At 36.7% G+C, this 24,326-nt stretch overlaps 1 protein-coding gene across 3 annotated transcripts in view; it reads left to right on the top strand.

Annotated features, from left to right (window-relative positions):
* The window catches only part of trappc9 (trafficking protein particle complex subunit 9), a 235,626-nt gene that overhangs the window by 161,692 nt on the left and 49,608 nt on the right, over positions 1 to 24,326 (top strand). For all 3 annotated transcript variants that reach the window (XM_059509121.1, XM_059509119.1, XM_059509120.1), the window contains one exon: positions 1,806 to 1,886. In XM_059509121.1, the coding sequence (XP_059365104.1) occupies positions 1,806 to 1,886 (81 nt within the window). The remainder of the gene's footprint in view (positions 1 to 1,805; positions 1,887 to 24,326) is intronic.

Raw genomic sequence — 24,326 nt, 5'->3', positions numbered from 1 at the left:
GACATATGGTTCAAACTTATGGCGCTTCTGTTTGTGTGCAGTACATGTACTTAGCTATAGTTTGAGGACAAATTTGTCCTCAGAAGTAAATCTGAGGACATGTCCTCAATTGGAAAAAAATTAAGTTAGATAATATTTTTCATGTAGTTTCGTTTTAGGGTTTAGATTAGCCTGTTTTATTTATGTAGTATTAGCTATATGTTGATAATGTTAGAAATTTGTGGTGTAGCTATAAAAATGGCCGTTGTGTTAGTGTATTTTTACATTCTCTAAATAGAGGCACAGTAACTCACCTATCACATGTTCTATCCTCCAAACTGGCAAAATTGATCAGACGCTACAGTTTCTTACTCATCATCCAGTGGCGTTTATCATCTCCCATTTATACCAGGATACTGACACCCTGGCACAAGCTCTGAACATCCCACATTTTAATAGCATTTAAACGCCCCCATGATTACAAGCACTTGTTCTCTTCACGAGTCGCTTGCCACTGTGGAGGCTCAATGACACTTACAAAATAATAAACACCTAAAATAATAAATAATCAAGAGATCCAGTCCTGAGCGGCGATGTGCATGCCATGAGCATGACTGATTGGATGTGTACAAACATAGGCATTCTTGGACGGGTAAAATCACAAGGATATGAAGAGAAAGACGTGAAGAGTAACAGATAAGGGTTGTGTTCAGAGCCGCCCTGTGGGAGAATGTGTCCAAGTTCGTACTGAGCCTACTGGTCAGAGATGCCATCATGCCAGTCAACCAACCATAAACACAGATATATCGGAGTGTGACCACACTGGAGATATTATAAAGAGAGATGTCTCTGCGTAGCCTGTAACCTTCATAGTCTGTCGTTTGGCCAGTAATTACTGAAACGTGAGGTAATTTACTAGAATTTGTGTTATGTGAATCCTTTTATTTGTCTCCCTCAGGCCATCCAAGACATATATATAAGTCTTTTTGGAGACATTTAACATTCCATCACTTGCACACCAGTGAATCCTCTACAGTGAATGGGTACCATTAGAATAAGATACCAAACAGTTGATAAAAACATCACAATAATCCACATGTTTGAAGTTAAGAATGCCTTAATGATGGATTTGTTTCTTACAAACATGCAGATTTTCAGTTCACTAGACACTAATTGTTAGACTGGAGTGAATTACTTGTGGATTATCGTAATGTTTTTATCAGCTGTTTGGAGTCTCATTCTGACGGCACCCATTCACTGCAGAGGATCCACAGGTGAGCAAGTGATGTGATGCTAAATTGATCCAAATCTGTTCCTGTGTAGAAACAAAATCATATACTTCTGGAATAGCCAAATGTCAAATGAAGTCAAATAAATAGTTTCTTTATTATTATTATTACTGTTCATATCTGGCTATAGGAATCCCTTCCTCTCTGCCAGATCTCTGCCAGCGTACACTTACATGGTTCAGTTAGGAAAAGGCCATCTCTCAGACTCAATGCAGCCCTCAGCATCATTACACAGCTCACAGTCATTAGAGGTTTCTGATAGCATCACTGCTGTTACAAATATTACACCTCTGTCAAAACACTCATCGTCTTCATGCACGCTGCTTGGCTAATTTAAAGCAGGAAAAAAAAGAGTGACATTATTGTTCTAAATGCTTCCAGGTATAAGAGGATAAAAGTCAGTAGGGTAGAGAATTATTGGACATTCTGATCAAATGTGCAACAGGTTTCAGTGGCATTAAGGATGCACCAGTATATCAATTTTGAGTGAAAGCAAAAAGCCATGTTTTCCTTGACCAAATGTGCACTCGTCCCTACAGCGTCATGGCGAGGCCAGCGTGGAGGGCGTCCTAAACCAGCTCATACTAGAACATCTGCAGCTGGCTCCTCTACAGTGGGGTAAGAACACTTTCCGCTCTCTCCATCCCCATTTTCATGAATACATGTTCAAATATATTCACACTCAGAGGTTATTTGTCTCCAGTGGTGGTTGTAGGACTGGTCTCTGTTCATGTTTCTTATTTGCATTTGTAATCGAGGAGAAATGTCCCTCACCGTGCGTGTTTGTGGCTGTTCATGCAGTACAAGGTTCTTGCATCCTTTGTGTTGTTTTATAATTGTTGGTCTGTGTAGGTGTGAACTAGATGGATGTGTTTTGACACAGTTCTGAATAGCTAAGCATATTTGAAATGTAAGTGTGAGATTTTATTTTGTTTTATTATTTTTGAAGCCATATGTGAATGACCCCTTTCTACATTGATAATGATTATAACTTGAGCTAGTATAAGGAATCGTTTGAATTTGACAAAATACTGAATATTTCTTTGTGAAATTGAAATGTAAAATAATAAAACTAACAAAATAAATCTCTTCATATAAGCAAAGGCTTTGCCTGTGCTCATTCCATTTAAAATCAGAGGCTACCACTGGATTTTAATTACGATCCAAACATAGATGCTAAATACAGAATGGACTTCAGCTTTGTGAAACTATACTACATAAAACATATCAGAAAAAAAAAACAGCAGACGGGCTGAATGAGAATGTCAGTCTCTGACAGCAGGTGGAGCTTATGAAACAGCAGGTATTTATAACCTGCTGCCCCTTTAAGACCAAATGCACCGATCCTATTTAATGATGCACATGAGATTTCTTGCTCCACTGTTTACATTTACTTACAACATGCTTGAATGATTTAAAACGACTGACAGTTTCAATCGGCAAGATTAAGAAACGTGCAAATGATCATCCTATCCCCTAAGTGAGTGAACAACGTGAATCAAGGAAGGAATTTTCTATCACTATTCAAAATAAAGACAGTGATGCATTTTGGTAGCCCGATTGGAAAACACAATAGTCCTGGGACGTCGGGGTAGTGATTTTTCAAGCCCTGAGTGAACACATTTGCACCTTATCTAATTTGGTAAAAAATAAAAATAAAAAAAAAAGTTGTGTAAACAAAAAGGTGTATTATATGTATATATGAAAATATTTATTAAAACAAATTTTCTAGTTTATATTTATATATTTAAATATATCACACAACCTAGTTTGTTTTGTCCCTGAAAAAAAAAGTTAAACAGTAAATGTTTTTAGCAAGTACAGAAGTTCTAATTTGCTATGTTGTGTGCTATTAAGGTAGACAGGTTTGTTTATTATAATGTCATTTGTAAAGTTCTAGTTCTATCTGTTTTGCAGTTTGAGCTGTCTTAAATTCAATACTGGTTCTTGGTATGGGAAAGGGGCAGAGGCAGTGTTTCTTGTTTATTGTTAAAATTTAGCTAGGATGGAAAGTAGAAAATGTGTGTGTGAGAGAGAGAGCATGGTGTGGATTCTCTGCAAAAAAATCATAGGAGTTGTCTGAGAGTCTGGGTGGCATGTCTTAGCCTGGATCATCTGTAGGTTCCTCTGTGGCAGTATGTGTGATGTAACACGCTCTTTTACTGTCTGTCTTCCGATGGCACTCAGAGACCAAAGCTCAAACTTGTGTCTATATTTATCTGTAACCAGCCTCTCATGTTTCCTCTGCTTGTGGATCTGAAGTCGTGCTTCTTCTCTTCCTCCTCGTTGTCGGGGGGTCAGCAGCCATTTACAACACATCATATGATTGTGTTTATTCAAGCCTGCAGACCTGCATAACACTAATACTAGTTCATAAATGTTGGAGGACTTGTCTGAGATGAAACATGTTCCAAATCACAGTGATCATCTCTGTCTGCGTTTATCAGCGTTACGTTTGCTTACAAGTGGCTGTCAGAGCACTAGTATCTTATTTATCTGTCATTATGGCAGGCCTGTTATGTCAGGTATTGGTGTGATTTAATGCTTTGTTTCATCTGCCAATAGTGGATAAATTGAGAGAATTTATCAGCCACAAAAATGTCTCAGTGGGCAGTATTTTGCGTTTTATATACAGTCTGAGTCTACACTGAATATCTGTGATTCAAAATCTAATTTGAACTTGAAAAATAATAGAAAATTATGCTGGAGAGTTTGATCATCAGGTTTAATTCACTATAGCAAAAGCCGAACAAAATACTGACTTTATATTATATTGTATTATATTATATTATATATATATTTATTGATGGTTTTCAGTTTTATTTATTTATTTATTTATTTTTTAACATCTAGAATTCTTCTCTCTCTCTCTCTCTCTCTCTCTCTTTCTCTCTCTCTCTCTCTCTCTCTTTATTTTATAAAAATCTTCCACCCTAAATATATTAAAATTGTATTTATTTTATTGCATTCTATTTAACTATTTACTCAAAATGTTTATTTAATTTTGTTGTTGTTGTTTTTTTTTTTGCCCCAAAACAGTTTCTCCATCACGTATATAATATAATTTGAATTAAAAAAAAAAAGTATTACAAGTTGCATAAGTATTAGGTCTTAGGTCCAACTGTATATAAAAATTAATTATTTAAAATATATTTCTAAAGGAATTATTTATCTATTTTTTTGTATTTTGTAGTTGTATTTTTGACAACAGATATATAAAGGTTAAAGCAAGTTTTTACTTGCACTGGGTTTTTATCGAGTGTTATTTCTGAACCCTGCACACACACATACAGTAAAATTAGAGATGTTCAAACACACAAGAGCAGCAGAAGAACCATTCAAATTATTTCCCATCATCAGCAGCATTTATTTAGCTATTAAATGTGGTCAGCGCTCTTTAATGATTTAACGGACCTATCAGAAGTATCTCTCTCATGCGTTTATCAGAGATGTGAAAACTCTTAAAAAACCCATCTGAGCTTCTGAACGTCTGATGGCTCTTTCTGCTCCTGCTTGTCTTCCAGTCCAGATACTCTCGTATAAATTGATATCTGCTGAGAGCTCCTGCAGTTCTTCTGCTGTTAAAAACTCAACAGTGGTGTTCAAACTAAATGAATCTGCTCTGAAGGCTGACACTTCACTGGTCTTAAATTGACATGTATTTCGAGGAAACCTTCACCGGGTCATTGCGTTTTAGATGGTGGATTATTAAAAAGTAAAGACAGAAACTTTGTCAAACTTTTAAAGTGCGCTATTTTTAGAACTTGACTATGGTTCATATGGTTATGGTTCTCTAACTCTTTCATTTATTTAACTCTCAACCCCTCTGAACTCAGATCAGGCAGCCAAGTGATTTTATTTGTATTAAATACTTTATTTTTGTATTTAATTATTAGATTATAATTATTTTATTACATATTTATTCATTAATTATTTTTTAAATTTATTAATTCATTTATTTTATTGATCTTTTTTTTTGCCTTTAGTAAAAAGGATTACGGTGGCCCAGTAATGCACAACACAACGACATTAAAAAAGCAAACATAAGCTCACAACACAACGACATTAAGCCACAACACAAATACATTAAGCCACAACACAAAGACATTAACCCACAACACAACGAAATTCTCACAACACAACGAAATTAAGCCACAACAGAACGAAATTTTCACAACACAGCGAAATTAAGCCACAACACAACGAAATTCTCACAACACAAATACATTAAGCCACAACACAACGGAAATGCTCCCGACCACTAGGGGGCAGTTGGTCTGCAGAAACGGTCAATAGACTACATATTTCCTGTGAAATCTCAGGGCGAATAAGAGAGTGCATTACCAGCTGCAAAACTTTTATCCATAAACGATGAATATTACATAATATTTATACATTTTGCTATAATACGACAAATTAAGTATACCACAGCAATATAATTATTTAATGAAGAGTTCCATAGACATCTGTGAGGGTGGTTTACACCGCTATTGCTGTGACCCGTTTTGTGAGGCTCCTCAAAGGTTTTTCACACTTCTCCACTGGATGTAGAAACTCGAAATAAGTGGATTCAAATTAGTAATGTAAGATTTAAGGATTTCAACATCACTTCTGATACTTCAGTCTGCAGGCGCCTCTTCAAGAATGACAACAGCATGCGAATCTACACTAGGTAAGATCTAAACCTTTATTACTATATTAACGAGCACAATGTAGGCCTATTGTGAATTTTTTAATTGTCATTATTTATTTTTTGTCGCTGTGGTTGCCTGTTTGTTTAAAAACCTCTTCCGTGGATCAAGGCAATACCTGTTAGTAGATGATTAACCCAAAAATAAAAAAATAAAGCTGTCATCATATACTCAACATTATGTCGCTGTAAACCCATATGGCTTGCTTTGTTCATTGGCATACAGAAATGTTGTAAATAATGTTACCGTCAGTCAGCTATCTAGATAGACCCCACAGAATAAATTCAGAACAGTTTAGAATGACACGAGGGAGAATAAGCTAAAACCCCAGCTAAAATCTTTTTACAGACCTACCTTTTTTCCACTTGTATGTCAATACATTATACATTTTTAAGTATCCTTCAGGTTCAGTGTAGGCAAACAAACTTTTTACATTGTTTGGTGTGTATTTTCTGAAAACATGTCTCATCCAATCTAGATTTGAGAAGTAGATCCATTTAATGGTCATTTGGAGAGTTATTGAACCTGCATTCCACATGGTTCGTGAGACCAGAGCAAGGACAGCTACAGAGAGGAGAGAAGTTGGAATAACAAGCAATGCAATGGTAAATATTGAGAAAGAAAATGTTGATGCACACATTACATGCATGTATCATAATTATTTAACATTTATTTTGACAGTGTCAGTCTCTGCAGCCCTTCGATGAGTTCCCCCTCTTCATGGTCCACCTTTCAGTCGATCTTCCACAGAGAGATCTGGCCTTACACAAAAAACTTGGGATGGATTCATTTGGTTTTATTTGTACAGACTACAATATAAAATGTAAATTAAATATTATGTAAGTGCAAATATATGTAATTTTAATACGTTTTCTTGCTCACCAGTGTAGTGTAAACATGTAAATATCCACAATTAAATTTTTTAAACTTTGATACAGTTTTAATAGTTATGTAAAGTACAAATACTAATAACTATGACAGTGTAATGGTGTGTTACTATATTTTTATAACACTTCTGCCACTTGGAGGACTGCTAGGTCAGGCAGATCACTGGTGACATCACTGTAAACATTCTCCTGAGATGAAAAACAAAGGTATAGTGTAAATTGACCATTAAGAAAAATAAAAAATTTCCACCATCATTACAAGTTGCATGCATAATGAATAGAGCCATAATCATTATGATTGTGTTTTTGTCTTTTTTCTGTTAGGGCTAATCAAATAGGCATGTTATACATTATGAATAAAAGCAAGATATGAAAAGATGATGTATCAATATTAGACACTTTCCTCCTACCTTAACCACTCAGCGAGTTTCCTCTCTTGAAAACAGGACCACCATCCCACTGACAGGACTTGGCTTAATTCTCTAAGCATACCAATGGGGCGTGTTAATGTTATTAATCAAAGTTTATTAATTATGTCATACATTAAAGAATTTGATAATTCTCTTACTTACCATTGTTCTAGGTTTGTGCCAGCTCTGCTCCCTTCAGTGCAGCTCTGTACAGGAGGAACTGCACTGATTCTCAGTTCTGAATAGTGTGCTGTCTGCTACAGTGCTGCAACAGTATGGATGGGAGTCCGTTAAAACAATCTGTGAAGATAATAACATTGGTTTACATAATTAATAGATTTCAGATACATTTGGAATTACTTTCAGTTGCATTTTAAATTATTACATTGTAAATTACTCTATATTTAAAATAAATTGACAAATAATTAATATTTTATATAATGTTACAAACATGCCAATAGACTGTAAAGAGATCAGTAATATTTCAAAGGATGTCCCTATCTCTCTTAACCATTTCTGATCTTTTTTGCTTTTTACTGAATAGCTTTATCATGCTTGTGTTGGGGATCCCTGGAAAACTGCTATATAAATGTGAACAATTAATTCAAGCTTCAGGTTACAGATAATATAATTTGAAAATATAACAATAACTGTCAGACTAAAGCCCCGTTCACACAATGAATGCTAACTATTAAGATAACGATAGAGTCCACAGCAGCGAACGATATAATCTGTTTATTCTAAGCGTGCACACGCTTGTCAGCTGCTTTACATTCTCGAGCTCGTTATAGCAGGATTCTGATTGGCTGTCAATGTTTTTAATCGTTCATCAGCTGGAAAAAAATAGTTCTTAATTCCAATGATATTGTTTCTCTTCTTTATCATTATAGCTGTGGTGTGGACTCTTTTTTTAAATAGTGAGAACGATTTTTAAAACTAAATATCTTTATCGTTTTCTTTATAGTTTGGTGTGAACGGTCCTTTAAGATTTATTACGATACATGGCAATCTAAAAATGGCAACAGTATTTAAAATACTTTATATTAAGTGAAGAAGTTTATATCACAGCAAACACCTATCAGAACCACCGATGCAAATCAACGTGGATTACCGGGAGTCCTGCTGTTATTTCTACTATCTCTTACGAGTTATAAAAAGATGAGGTGGACGGAGTTTAAAGCTAAACTCTAACTTAGCCCTGCTATTTTTGAGCTGATCAAGTCAGTGCAGCAGCGTTATCCAGCCTTATTAGCTAGATTTGCTAGAAGACGATAGAACAATACTCACCCAAAAGTTGTTGATGTCACGTTTAATGCCCTTCTCCGCGCGATGAAATTCATTTACAGTCATCAGGGGAAGTTCTTGTAAGATGAAAAATCTTCTCCTCTTGTCAATTTGAAAGCTCTACGGAAAGAGCAATGGTTTCCCCGCACAGCACCGGATTTACATAAGCCCCCCTGAGGAAAAACATTGTGTACAAGAGCAGAGCTAAACGGTCCAAATATTATCAATTTATTTTTTGCTCGATTCATGAATCGATACATTAAGATTATCAGGATATCAAAACATTAAAAAAACACGTTTTTCATTTAAAAATCGATTACACATATTAAGTTACACATACGTCTCGATGAAATATCGGTGTTTAACTTTCAACACTGCCCCCTAGTGGTCGGGAGCACTTCCGTTGTGTTGTGGCTTAATTTCGTTGTGTTGTGAGAATTTCGTTGTGTTGTGGCTTAATGTATTTGTGTTGTGGCTTAATTTCGTTGTGTTGTGGCTTAATTTCGTTGTGTTGTGAGAATTTCGTTGTGTTGTGGCTTAATGTATTCGTGTTGTGGCTTAATGTCGTTGTGTTGTGAGAATTTCGTTGTGTTGTGGCTTAATGTATTTGTGCTGTGGCTTAATGTATTTGTGTTGTGGCTTAATTTCGTTGTGTTGTGAGAATTTCGTTGTGTTGTGGCTTAATGTATTTGTGTTGTGGCTTAATTTCGTTGTGTTGTGAGAATTTTGTTGTGTTGTGGCTTAATGTATTTGTGTTGTGGCTTAATGTCGTTGTGTTGTGAGAATTTCGTTGTGTTGTGGCTTAATGTATTTGTGTTGTGAGAATTTCGTTGTGTTGTGGCTTAATGTATTTGTGTTGTGGCTTAATGTCGTTGTGTTGTGAGCTTATGTTTTCTTTTTTAATGTCGTTGTGTTGTGCACCACTAGGCCACCATAAAGGATAGAGGTGGAAAGCAATGAGGAACAGGAGCTTATTTTTAGATGAGTGGATGGATAGATTAACCTAATTATTTGTTAAATCAAGAGTATTTGATGGTAGTATGAAGTAAGAGCATGTATTATTTGCAAAACCCTCGAAACACTTTACCCAGCACGCTTTGTAAAAGCTTGATGCTTTTAGTGTGGGATACTTTTGGAATCTCATAAGCACAGTGTGAGTGTCGATTAGTCTGTAAGAGCCGTAATCTAGTGTTTTATTCACTTCCGTTCTTGAATCTATTTGCTGTAGGTAAAGACAGGTACTCTGCGGCATTCTGCGTTACCATGGGAACCGACCAGATTTAGATGATTCTGTTCATTTACACCGAGGGGCAATGCGGCACTGTCCATTTCAGCCACTGATCTATGCCCGTGTAAGTGTTTGGATGTGTGTTTGTTTTTTTGTTACACAGTTCCTAAGAAATCAGTATATTGTGTAGTATGTGCAGACGCTTATAGGCTCCTCTGTACTGTATTCTAATGCTCATTGGCTGCTCTGTATTTCAAGCAAACTGAAATAATATTTTCTTGAAAGTAAAAACAATATATATACTCCAATAATCTTTGTTTTAACTTAAAAAAATTGCAGTGTAAATACAGGGCCTGAGATATAAACTTTCACTTATAATTTAAACAGAATATTTTGATATTGGTGATGAAAAAAATAAAATAATAAAATGATAAAAAAGATCCATGAACATTGTGTCATCTAACCACTTTAATGTGTAACTCATGGCTGGCTTGCGATTCATTGGTTGCTATGTGCACCACCTTGTATTTCATTGGCTGCTGTCTGACCTGTCTTGCATTTCATTGGTAGCTATGTGCACCACCCTGCATTTCATTGGCTGCTACGCACAAGCTACGCAATATCACGTTCATTATCTACGCAATATCGCGTTCATATTGCGTATTCATCAAATGCTTGTCAGTGATCTAGGGCTCTGTCTATTAAATGCCTCTCCATTTGAAAGCAGGCGATTTAGCGGTAATCACAGAACCAGATTTACTGATTAGGTGTGCATGATCATATCATTAGATATATCGCCCAGCCCTTCTTTCTTTCTTAAAAAAGGTCGGAGTGTGTAATCAAGCATTAATGATATGTTCACATTTGAATCTACCACTTTATGGCAAAAGAGAATGCTTTTTCTCTCTCTCTCTCTCTCTCTCTCTCTCTCTCTCTCTCTCTCTCTCTCTCTCTCTCTCTCTCTCACTCTCACTCTCTCTCTCTCTCTCTCTCTCTCTCTCTCTCTCTCTCTCTCTCTCTCCATAGAGAGTATTTGACTGCAATACAGCATTAAGACTGCATCCCCTTACTGGTTTGACATAAATAAGATGCTACCAGCAACTTAGTGTATGCTTTATAATGTTAATAAATGCTAGTTAAACACATTAAAGATGTGTGTGCTTGAGGGGAACAGCTAATCTGGCTCAGCACAATACAAGCACATTTGATCCTCGTGGTTCTATTATGTTGGCGTGGCACAGAATTATAAAATTGTCATGCGGTACAATTCCTAAACAAGCTCTTTTGAGCTGTAGGATTTAAAAAAAATAGCTTGTTCGGTACAGCTTGTTCCTTTCTGATGTTTATAAATGGGAAGCCGTTATTTGCATTTCTCTCTCTGATAGTCAACAACAGTGATGTGTCTAGTCCAATCAGCATCTCTGGAATCTTTCACCCATTGTGATGTAACAATAGGCCCGGTTGAATCATGCACTCGCTTTGTTTGAGTGTGCCCCGTGTGTGGCAGACATCAATAGTGTTGTATTTCACATCTGTATTACTGTGGTCAGAAGTTCTTTTGAGTGAAAGGGTTTCTGCTCACTGGTGTGTGTGATCATTAGGTTGTCTGCGCAGACGTATGTACATGATAATTACGCTGCGGAGGCCTCACTGTCTTATTTGCTCTCAGCAGGTGGGGATTAAAGCTTCTAAACCAGAAGGCAACCAATGTAATGGAAGAACCACACAGTGGTTGTATTTTAGTCAACTGATACCCATCCTAGAGTTCTACTTCTTTACCCACATCTCTTAATTTTTAATTGTATTAGTTTAGTTTAGTTGATCATTTTCGTTTAGTTTAATTTATTTGTCTGTTTTTTTTATATTATTAATTAGTTTTATTTTATTTGGTTGCTTTTTTTGATGTTTGTATATTTTTTTATGTTTTTTTTTTTTTTTTTTGCTTTGCTTTGATTTCCAGGCCTTGAAAAGTCATGGGATATTTTTATAGTGAATATACATTGTTCTAGTTATGCTTCAAAATATATGTCATTGTTTAGAATTTGATCTTTGCAAATGCAATTACTAGAAAATAGTACAGGGTGGTATACAATAGTTATAGTAGACATGTGCCGGTATTCGGTTATGTGATATATCACGGTAATGAATATGCACGGTATTCTTATCATGGGCACTTCTATATACCATGAATAATTATACATTACAAATTATTAGGAATTTGGGATGCATTTTAAGAATACTTTTCCCATCAACTGGTTAAAATGCACAACACCGCTGCATGTTGCTTGAAAGACAAGAAAGCATGTGCACTCTGGTGTAAACAAGCATGCATGAGAAGCACATGGGGGAACACGTGAGATGCGCTGAATGAAAAAACATTCACTCTCTGACAGGAGACGGCGATAAACTGAAGAAAATGCAGCCGTTACCCTGGAAACCCCATAAATAAAGCAGCTGCGCTACTTTCTAAAACTTATTGTGATGGGTGGGGTGGGGCCGAGAGAGGTGGGAACAGGAGCGAGGCCGGTGGAGTGATTGGAAATGAGTGACACCTGCTCGACCCACTGGTCTCGAGTCCCGCAGAGGAGATGGAGGGATATAAAACCGGAGCGATGACAGTGAAGGACGAGAGAGGACCAGGCCTGGGTTTTAGTTGTGTTTGCTTTTTATTTGTGTGCGTCAGTCGTCCGTGAGGGGCTAAGGGCTGTTTTGTCTTTATTTTGTAATTAAAGTTTCTGTTTGATTGTCCGCCGGTTCCCGCCTCCTTATCTAAATAGATTTAAATAGCCATTTAGATTTGTGGATTTGCTATGGTGTTCATCACAACGCCAAATACTTAAATATTTGGACTAAATAGACTTGTTCGGTGTCACGTCATAGCTGTGTGGGCGGAGTGGAACGGAATGGCCAGAGGTGTCGTTTCATGACATTTTTGTTACCTAATTGAGCAAGAGACTGCTTACTACAAGCCTATATGAGAACAAGACAGCTTGTGAAAGTAAACATTTGTCGTTTTGTTTTGCTTCATTTTAATAAAGTGATAAAGATAAAGTTTTTTTTTTGTTAAAGAATAAAAGCCTTTAACAAAAAAAAAACATTAAATTAAATTTTATAAAAATTTGAATTATATTTGAATTTAAAATGCATAATTTTAGTTAGGATGAAGAAAAGCTTTCGGCTTCTCTTCTGAGGCCACAAGAGGGCGCATTAGGCAAAATACTACTAATGCACGTTTATTCAACGCATAAGAAAATATGACTGTGAAAAGTGCATAATATTTAAAATAATGTTTATAATTAAGTTGCTTAAAAAACTAAACAAAACAGCATCATGTGTACATGCATAGTTTAATACAAATGGCGGAAAGCCAATCACACAAAGTACATTTTTCATTTAAACATGAGATGCAGTAGGATGGGGAAAACCCACCATAAAGTCTCAAGATATGTTTTTGAAAAAAATGAACCCACCTTAATTTTGCATGGCTTTCTAAACAAAACTCTGTTGTGCGAGCAAGAGTGCAACGGTGATAAAAGATGTCCCCCTCTAGTAAATGCGTGAAATATGCGTTCTGTGTGAATGGCTTGGTTTCAGTTTTGACCTAAACAAGATCTTCTCCACATTCTCTTTTTCTGCAATATTTTGATTGAACATCGCAGCAGCACTGCATCTAGTTGCTTCAACTGTATAGGTTTAACAAAAACATTCTAATGCAGTGACATTTTTATATTGTCATCGCATCTCGTGCGCAACTGATAAAGGCCAAAGTGTAATTTGACCATCCGCATCCACGCACCGTCTACATTATGTAATTTTCGTCATCAAGAGGTCCACGCGGTCTCAAAATGTGCCTGCATGCGGATGGGGTGCACGGCTGTCAAGAGTGCATGCACGAGGTGAATGATGACAGAAGTGGTACTGCTTGTCGAGCTCGTCCGACCTTTTGAAAGCTGTGCGGACGAGGCTTTGTGTGAGACGGAACAGAACGCGAAATGTGAAGCCTTAAAGCTGCTTCCTTAACCGACACCTAAAATTCGATTGAATGTGGATTTGTTTTGTTTTTTATTCGACGAATATACAAAATTCTAATTTTTTTTTGACAGCTCTAGTGTATAATAATATGAAATAGGGCTGGACGATTATGGCCTAAAATCAAAACCTCGATTAATTGAACATTTTACCTCGATTACGATTATTGAACGATTATTTTGTTTCGGATTTGTTTTTGTTTTTTTGCCCTCATAGTTCACTGACAAGGTTTGTACTGTAAATATGATTGACTATCAGCAGTTATTTTATCTATGTTCGTAACATTTCTTACTAGGGTTGCGTATCGTTTGAATTTTATCAATTCCGATTCTTATCGATTCCTAGTTTTGATTCCAATAAGATAAAAAATTAAATATAAAAAAATTAAGTCAAACATTTAGATGTCAAACATTTTTACAAAGCATTCTGTTGCAGCTGAATAACATGAGCAAAAATAAGCAGCCTACAAAACACTGCAAAAGGAATTTTGCCTGTAATTAAAAAAAAATACCATAGCAAAAACAACTAGATTAATATAAATTTCAAATATTAAAGTGGTAAAGACAAGTAATAAGATAGGTCAGTAATAAGAAAGGAACAAACAAATCAACTAGCAGTATCATAAATAAATACAACTAAACTAAATTTCAGGTACAGAAACTGTAATTAAAAGTTTAAAAACACACTAGTTTTCTTTTTATAAATAAAATAAAGATTAATCAAGTAAAGTTATTAAATATATTCAGTCAAGATCAGTGAATGATTTTCTTTTGTTCTTTGATTGACAGGCAGCGCGTTTATTAGGCTGTTGTCTCTTTAAGCATAAATACTGCACATGTGTTTTCTTTCTCATCTGTTTATGTTCACGTAAGACAAAAACGGCTGCATTTATGATGATATACTGATGTAGTTTTCTGTATCGTAGTTTCGACTCGGAACAACCGTTTCTACAGTTAAAATACACGGAACAGTCCGAGAACGGACACAAACCGGGAACCCGCAGCGCGACCGCCGACCGCTACTCTCTGTGCACGCGCTTGTGCTTCATGTGCGCTGCACACAAACATGCTATAATAAGTTTTGAGATTCTAAGCTACTTTAGTGATAAATCACAGGACAGCCCTGACAACTAGTTTCTGTGTTCCTCCGTGCATGCGATCTTCATAGCTACTGTTTATATGAGTGTTCGTGCCACAATGCAGCTGCGCGAACATGGTAGCTCGATATAATACACATCCGATCATCTAATCGCTTGAATGTCCAAACCATAAAACAAATACAACTGACAAAGTTTAGTGAAGACGCAAGGCCATCACTATGTGTTGAACCGGCGTTCACCTCCGTGTTTTGCTTTTATGCCACTGACTGGACAGGGCAGAGTCATCTAGTATGCTTTTAAGGGGGAAGTGTTAACAGGATTAAAAAACCAATATAACCGACATGGGAAAATTACGTCGGTTAGAGGTTATGAATTTCGGTTTTGATTATTTTTCGATTAATCGTCCAGCCCTACTATGAAATACATATTTTAATAGATTGACATCACAAAATATCAGGGAGTGACATTTATTTGATTGTGATACGAAGGAGCGTTACTGTAAGCCGTGCTGGGGGACATGACTACATGACTAATGACAGATCATTGCAGGGCAAGTAGTGTAGCCTATCTGTGCTACCCACTCAGTGCTATGTCTGGTAGTCCATCTGTTTATCAGTCAGATACATCTTCAGATTAGATTGTTTAACTTATTAGAGGTAAAGAACGCCACAAAGCAACTTTTCGGTACTGCACCAAACATAATCATAACAAAAAAGTAAAGATCAAGTGGCTAACAAGATCTCCTCGCATTAATTCAAATTATTTGTTTTCCCCACAGCATAAACGTTTATGATGTTTTTGTGGGCTTTCCCAGCAATGCCGAACAAATCTATAGGCTATTTATTTTCAAACTTTCTTTTTTACATTTTAATCTTGACTACAACATGCCCTGTTTTGATTCTTTATTGTTCGTTCGCACTTTACACCAGGGATTCATTAGTTAACATTAGTTAATTCATTAGTTAACATAAACTGCCAATGGAAAATTCTTCTGAACATTCATCAATCTTAGGCATTCCAATATTTAAAATCGATAGTTGCAGCTGTGTTATTTAATGAACTAACATGAACTCAGACTTGCATTTTTTAACAAAGATTAATAACTTCTGTAACAAATGTAGCTATTTCTCATTGTGAATGTTAATGCATTAACTAAGGTTAACTAATGAGGTCTTATTGTAAAGTGATACCTATTGGTTTCTTTTGCACTTTAATCTGTGTAAAACGTTTAACTATTTTTCTGTATTATTGAATTTAAATATTCAGTTATTTTTGTTATAAGAAAAAAGTTATTAAACCTGTTATACTGTATTATGACCACTTTTTTAAAACTGCATTTCAATATCAAGATAATACCGTATACCATGTTAAAAGCATTAGCAATTAAATGCAACATGAAAATTTTATACTGGCATATCCCTAAGTAATATTAAATCGAGTTCAAATTGAGATGCAGGCAGTCTTTAGACCTTTTTATATTGTTAGAAATGCATATACAGAGGCATCTTAAAACGTTCAAAACAACAGATGCACAACAACTCTCTGTTGATTCTGTTTTGATGTTTAAAAAATAGCTGTTGTAGAAACAGAACTCCTCTGTGCTGCTTCTGTGTAAGCTCAGGTCTTTTGGACCAAAAAAAGAAGAACACAAGCATTTCATGGTTGAGCTGTGGTGAGATTTTTGTCTTGTCAGACTTTACAAGCTTCTACAGAGAGTTTTCCGACTCTTATTTCTCTTATCTCTTATTCCTCCATAATGTTTTGAAGAAGATACACTAACTGTCCAAGCAAATTACCAGAGACAAATGATGAGCCTGACTCTAAAAACTGGAATGACCCTTTATATCCACCAAAACCAGAATGGATGAGTCTGAGAGAGAGAACAAAATTGGAGTGGGCTGGTATTAAATGGGCATTAAATAATTATTGTCATCATAATAATCTTCCCAAATGTCTGATGGGTGAATGTGAACCCATCTGGAGATTCTCAGATTTGTTTTTTTATCGCAGTTTTTGTCGCCACTTGAAATACTGAAATACGCTTTGCTATATTAACTTAAGTAACTTTAGGTGAATATTTCATGAGGAAGTACTTGGAAGACTGATAGTCAAATTTGCTGAGTAGAGATATGGTCTGTTTAATCACATAAATCTTGTGAAACGAATCCACCAAAAACATGGAGAGGATTTGGAAACACAGGAGACTGAAAGATGGAAGAGGTGATGTAATTTGATTTCCATACCTGGAGTCAAGACCCATCATCTTGACACATCTGGAATGAAGGGCTTCCGTCACATGGAAAGATCTACTCAGACAGCAGGGCACTGGGGCGCTGCTGCTAAGAGGCTAAACCACAGACCTCTAAACACAGGAGCAAAAAAACAAAAAAATATGTATCTGTCCCACTGGTGAGAATCAGGGTGTTGACAGTAGAGCGTATAGAAGACATCATGAAGATTTTTGTCATTATTTGGGATGGTCTGAATAGGCCAGAAACATCATCCATCCATCCATCCATTGTTCTGTCTATCTGTCCTTCTGTTGTTCAATATTTTTGTTGTTCTAGGATTATATCTATCCATCCATCCATTCATCGTTCTAGCTATCAATCTGTCTATCTGTTCTTCTGACGTTATATATTTCTGTAGCTGTCGGTTTATTCAGCCAACATTTTATCTATCGTTCTGTTGCTCTGTCTGTCATTCTATCTGTCCTTCTGTTGTTCTATCTATCCATCCTTCCATCCATCCATCAGTCATTCTGTTGTTCTGTCATTCTGTCTATCTGTCCATCTTTTGTTCTATATTTCTGTTGTTCTATCATTGTATTTATGTATCATCGTTCTATCTATTTATCACTCAATCATTTTATCTGTTCTATCTATTGTTCAATCATTCTATATATCGTTCTATCATTCTGTCTGTTCTTCTATCTATTGTTTTAACTATGTCCGTCCGGCCATCCATCCATCCATCCATCCATCCATCCATCTATCTATCTATCTATCTATATCTGTCATTCTGTCTATCCTTCTATCTGTCTCTCTGTTTATCTAGATTTCAGAAACATCTTGAAATGTCTTCAAGAAGTTCATCATTCTTCTCTGCACTAGACTACAGAATAAATCCTGAACAAATGTCTGGTCCCAGTGTTGGTGAGTGTATGGCAGTGTTTCGGCTGCGGTATGTAAATGACAGCATTGATTAAGCGGCGTGTGTTGACTCTGTAAGGAGACTGTGAGTGGATCTCCCCCTGCAGAGAGTCACCCGCTCACTTAATGACACACAAGCTAAACAAACACACATTTCTGTAAGTGTCTGGGGTGCTTGCTCATCGAAAAGTCACAAGCACAATTTTAAGGTGTTTTAGGTAGTTGCCAGGATATCACTGAGGCTGCTAAGGGGTCATGGGAGACTTTGTGTTAAAGGGTTCAGGTTGGGTTTCATGTTTTTAACTCGTTTTTCGCAGTTGCTATAGTATTTCGGGTGATTGCCAGGGTGCTGCTGTGTAAACTGTTTGGTGCGGTGTTCAGAGTGGGTTTTAGATTTTGAACGTGTTGCTTTGCAGTTGCTAGAGTGTTGAGGGATGGTTTTTTAGGTTTAGCATTTTGTTTTGGATTTGTGTGTGTTATCAGGCTGTTTCTATGTGGTTGTAGGTGCAGAATGAGTTATACATAGTTTAATACTCAAGTTTAATACCTACGAAATTATAACAGAAATGCATTTTCAATAAAGAAGATGTATTAGTCCATGCACAAACATGTCTAATACCTGATGATGGCAGTTGTAGTCTGTGGTTCTACCACTTTGAATATGGAGACCATGATAGAAATAGCTGTATGTAATGTGTGTGTGTGTGTGTGTGTGTGTGTGCCGTCTTTCTAAAAATAAGTTTCAGCACTTGCTGAAAAGCTAAAATGAGCTCTTGCTGTCACATAGCAACAGTCTGACACACCATGGGGCACTTGACTTTCCTCCCTCCCTCCTCTTCTCCTGCATGAACCCTGCACCCTGTGATTGATGGACAGCTGTCAGCACCAATCAGACGCATCATCTCTCAGTCACTGGGTGGTAGGGCTGCACGATATTGGGAAAAAATGACATTGCGATATTTAATTTTTCTGCGATATATATTGCGATATTTTTTCTTACAAACAAAAATGGGGTGAGCACACTTACATTCTCATTTCGTGTTGTTTGAAAACGGCTCGCTCTCTCTCGGTCTCTCTCTCTCTCTCTCTCTCTCTCTCTCTCGCTCTCAATTCAATTCATATTGCTTTATTGGCATGACATACAAAGGTACATATTGCCAAAGCATTGTACATAGCAGAATAGAAACAAACAAAACAAAAATACATATATATTCATAAGAAAAAAAATTACATGCAAAATAAATCCATATACATTTCTATAAACATTGATGGTACTTCTAATGTACTCTCTGTCTGTCTCTCTCGCGCGCGCGCTCTCTCTCTCTGTCTCTCTCGCGCGTGCTCTCTCTCTCTCTGTCTCTCTCGCGCGCGCTCTCTCTCCCTGTCTCTCGAGCACGCGCTCTCTCTCTGTCTCTCTCGCGCGCGCTCTCTCTCTCTCTCTCTCTCTCTCGGTCTCTCTCGCTCGCTCTCTCTCTCTCTCTGTCTGTCTCTCTCGCGCGCTCTCTCTCTCTCCGTCTCTCTCGCGCGCGCTCTCTCTCTCTCTCTCTGTCTCTCTCGCTCGCTCGCTCTCTCTCTCTCTCTCTGTCTGTCTCTCTCGCGCGCTCTCTCTGTCTCTCTCGCGCGCTCTCTCTGTCTCTCTCGCGCTCTCTCTCTGCCCTGTTAAACTTGCATGTGGTTTTCAGTCCTGTCAATTATAAACTTTCACTCTATGATGGTTAAGCTGTGCAATTAATCCGCGAATCACACTGTCAAGGGCAGGGGAGTAGCTGGCCCGTACAGTTATTGAATAACGGATCAACTACGACAGCCTACATCGCACATCCTGCGATGTGACTATCGTGGATTCGTACATCGCGATATCGATGCTTAAACGACACATCGTGCAGCCCTACTGGGTGGCACCTTTGACATCAGAAGGTCTCCAGGGCCTGGTCAAGCATGATGTGTGAATTATTCACTTGTTTGACCCAAGTGTATAAACACACCTGACATTTACCTTGATACCCCTTGTGTGTGTGTGTGTGTGTGTGTGTGTGTGTGTGTTGTCATTCTTATTCTATTCCGCGTCTCTAATGCCCATTATTATGTGTTTGACTCAAAATAATTCTGATGATCACTTAATCCTAGTATCTTTTAGTTTGGTTTTTTAATTATGTTAATAACTCAAGTATGGTTTTCATAATGAAAATAGGGGAAAATAAAACATATGGACAAGAAATGAACATGTGTTTAACAACCTTCAAATGTGTGTGTTTTAATAGTGTACTTTAAAATAGACAGAGAAATATATATATAAATACACTGCCGAGTAAGATATTTTATTGTTTTTTAAAGAAGTTTCGGTAGCACTTTATTTTACAGTCCTGTTCCTCATGTACATACTATGTACTTATTATAGTAACCCTGAACCTACCCCTAAACCTAACCCTACCCCATGTAGTTACCTTGTATTACCAGAACTTTCTTAGATAAATACACTGTAAGTACACTATAAGTACATGTTAGTACACGTACTGTAAAATAAAGTGCAACCGAAGTTTCTTATGGTCATCAAGACTGCATTTATTTGATCAAAATACAGAAATAAAAGTAAAATTGTGAAATATTATTGCAATTTAAAATAATGGTTTTCCATTTAATACACTTTTAATTTATTCCTGTGATGCTAATCTGTATTTTTATCAGCCATTACTCCTGTCTTCAGTTTATATATATATATATATATATATACAGTGTACGAATTGTGTCAAAGCTCTTGGGGGGTCCCCCCCCATCCCACCCAAAAAAACAACAACAAAACAAAAAACTAATAATTTATATTTGTATTTATTTATTTCATATAATAATATAATTTCATTTACTTTACTTGTGAATTTAATTTACTTTGTGTGTTTCAGAACATGTTTTTGCAGCTGAGCATTTACTATATGTAAAATTAAATAAAAATCTATATACTTTGAACAGTGCACATATATGCATTTTATTTCATTAAAAAAAAAAGTTTATCTTGAATGTAGTTACATAACCCTTTCATATTTTCTAGCGGAAGTTGTCATAGTTGGGAAAACTCCTATAGTGGTGAATGAGAGACTACATTAAATATATGTTTAATCACAGTAGTGTTTCTACAAGAGGGTAAAAAATAGAACGAATTTGATACGATTACGATGCTGATGACCATTAATCAATTTCGATCTCTTGATTCACTATCAATTCACATGAATAGGACTACTGTACTTACTTTTCTTGGGTTAAATGCAGTATTTTCTTGCATTAATATGCCTCTTTGCATTGAATTTAAAACCCTTTTCTCCATTTAACCTTAAATACTACACTAATTGTATTAGGCTATAAATAATAACGGAAAATAGGATACAATTCATAACAAAAACGGTTGATCTGCATGTTTGTCTTCGGCGTAATAATCAATGCATGTGTGTCTCATGCACAATTTGTGAGAGTTAGCAACCCTGCTTTGTCATCGTTGACACAAAAAAGCTTTCACCTGATGAACATGTTCAGTAATAATGTCCTTAATTAAATTAACTGTTTTTGAGCAGTTAGGCCCTGTGTCAACCAAAGCGTTTTTAGGCAGCTGAAAACGCCCACCTGTGAGCGCTTGAGAACGCTTTTTGTGGGCTGCGTTTTTTTTCAGTTGAGACCAGTGATCTATATATGATATCTATATTATAGATCAGTGGTTAAGACGCGTTGGTTGCTATGATACAGAATAACCACTAAATTGTTACTTGTATCTGATTTGGTAAATATTTTTTTTTTCTGACTTAAATGCTCTGGATGCTCAGAAACCAGCAATATTAATTTATATTCCATTTTTCTCGTTGTTGCGCTTGTTGACACGTTGTTGTAACAAATAACAGTTGTGACAGTTGAATGGTGTGTAATTTGGCCCGCCCCTACTGCACTCTGATTGGTCAGCTGACTAGAAAGTGACAGTGTTGAGCGCAGCGTTTTATCCAAAGTTGAATATTCTTCAACTCTCGGCGCGAGAAAATAAAGCCCAATGCTCAGCGCTCAGCGCGAATAAGACGCTCAGCGCCTGGCACGCTCATGGCGTTTTAAAAAACGCGGCACTCCCTTTGAGAACAACTGAAAAAATACGCTAGCTGCAGGGAAAAACGCTTTGGTGGACAAGCGGCCTTAAGGTTACTAGATTAAAAAATATTTTTCATTCAGAATGGGTGCAATGCTAGCTTTTTTCTCAGAATTACATTAGATGGCTAATTTACAACTAACAATCCGATAGTGAGCTAGCGTCATAAAATAAAAAAAACAACTATTGACAGACCAAGATTATAATAAAAGTGACTGTCCGATTCTAAGATAAACACTTATTCAGTAGCAGTAAATTAGGTGTACCAAACAATCATAAAACAAATAAATATTATCTTACCGTCATCGTGAGGTAAAATAATAATGAAGGATCACTCTGTCGGCCAATCACACAGCGACGTCGCTCGCGCCCGCAGTCTGTAAATTCCTTCAGAAAGCAGTGTGTGGCGCACTTGAGCGTATTTTCAGAAGCACATCTAATTTGAAGTAGCTTTTTATGGGAGCGGCAGCGCAATGCTTTGATAAAAAAATAGATAAGGCTATGTCAAATATTGTTTCTATTTTTATATTTAATGAAAAACCAGGGGACCCCCCAAGGTCATTTTTTGGGCCTTATGGGGGGTCCCTTGATGCTTATGGGGGGTCCCGGACCCCCCCAGCCCCGCCTCAATTCGAACACTGTATATATATATATATATATATATATATATATATATAATATATTAGTGGTGGGCCGTTATCGGCGTTAACGTGCTGCGTTAACGTGAGACTCTTATTGGGCGATATAAAAAATATTGCCGTTAATCTATTCTCAAAGTTGGGTAGAGAGCTGGGTCTATACTACGTGAGCTATGATGACTTTCACCTTGATATTTTAGCGTGGATGTATACCTAGCCGAATCTGTAGGGGGCGAGAACGAGTCTTCGAACCTGTGTGTATGCCTACTGTGAAATAAATTACCACATCAAACGTGACGTGCTAACATGGATGCAGCTGAAGCCGCCGGGTTTGCTTCAGGGAATTTTTTTTTTTTTTAAGAAGCTTCCCAATGGAAACGTCGACAAGACGCACACATGTTCACACATTATCCGTCTGCAGTGCATATGCAGTCCGCGTGCGTTACGTATGTAGTGCAGAAGCAGCACGGACTCATACTCATTGTGCTTTCACACAGGACGCGTTTGCAGTCCGCTACTCGTTACATAAACGATCACTGCACTGCTGCAGATGCAACGCTCCTGGAACGCACTGACGGACCTCAACCGCGTGAACGCTCGAATCCGTTAACATGGGTGCGTAAAAAAATACGAAACGCATACGCACTGCAGACGAATTATGTGTGAAACAGGTGTAAGACTGTTTGCACCTTGTGCAATATGGAATTAGTTTACAGCTTTCTCAAGCAGTTTGTGATGCATTTTGGAAACAGGAGATGAACCCCTGGTCTAATGCACCACCTGGTTTGAGAAACCCGTTCTCAAAGACATAACGTTACTTTTAGTCATTATTTTATTTGGGTACCACACATATTCTGAATGCCTTCGGCAGAATTCAAATGAGCCATCTTAATCTAGATTAATTCCAAGATTACAGTGAGATTAATCTATATTAAAAAAATTAATATATGCCCACCCCTATTATATATATATATATATATATATATATATATATATATATATACACATACATACACGCATACCAGAACATTTTCTTTGTAAATTTGTTAATTTCCCTCAAGCTTAAACACTACACAATGCAATTTGTAATTCAGAAAACTTGCAAAAATAAAAATCAATGCAGAAAAATTCCTTTGTATTAAATTATTGACTCTAATGGACTACTGTATATAGCCAACCATTATTATATATGAATAATTATATAGTAATCTATAGTATTCTATTTCTATAGTATTTATGTTATTAGTTGCTTTTGTATATTGCCCGGACAAGGTATCATCAATCTCTCTCCACCTCACTAACAGCTTTAAACTGTACAATCATGGCCTTAAGTATGTGACCGGTTCCAGTGATGATATTATTGATCTGTGCAAACAGTACTTTAAAAGCTTTACAGTTATTGCAGATCCAAACAAATGGATGTTAAAACATCTCCAGGCAGACATTTAACCGTTTACAGTGCTCTGACTTCAAGGCCGACAGCTGCGCTTGTGTTTACAGTGAAAAGGGGTTTGCATTTAGGATCT

The sequence above is a fragment of the Carassius carassius genome, chromosome 25 (genome assembly GCF_963082965.1).
Source record: "Carassius carassius chromosome 25, fCarCar2.1, whole genome shotgun sequence".
NCBI classification, from domain to species: domain Eukaryota; kingdom Metazoa; phylum Chordata; class Actinopteri; order Cypriniformes; family Cyprinidae; genus Carassius; species Carassius carassius.
This window is presented reverse-complemented; position numbering and strand designations above follow the sequence as displayed.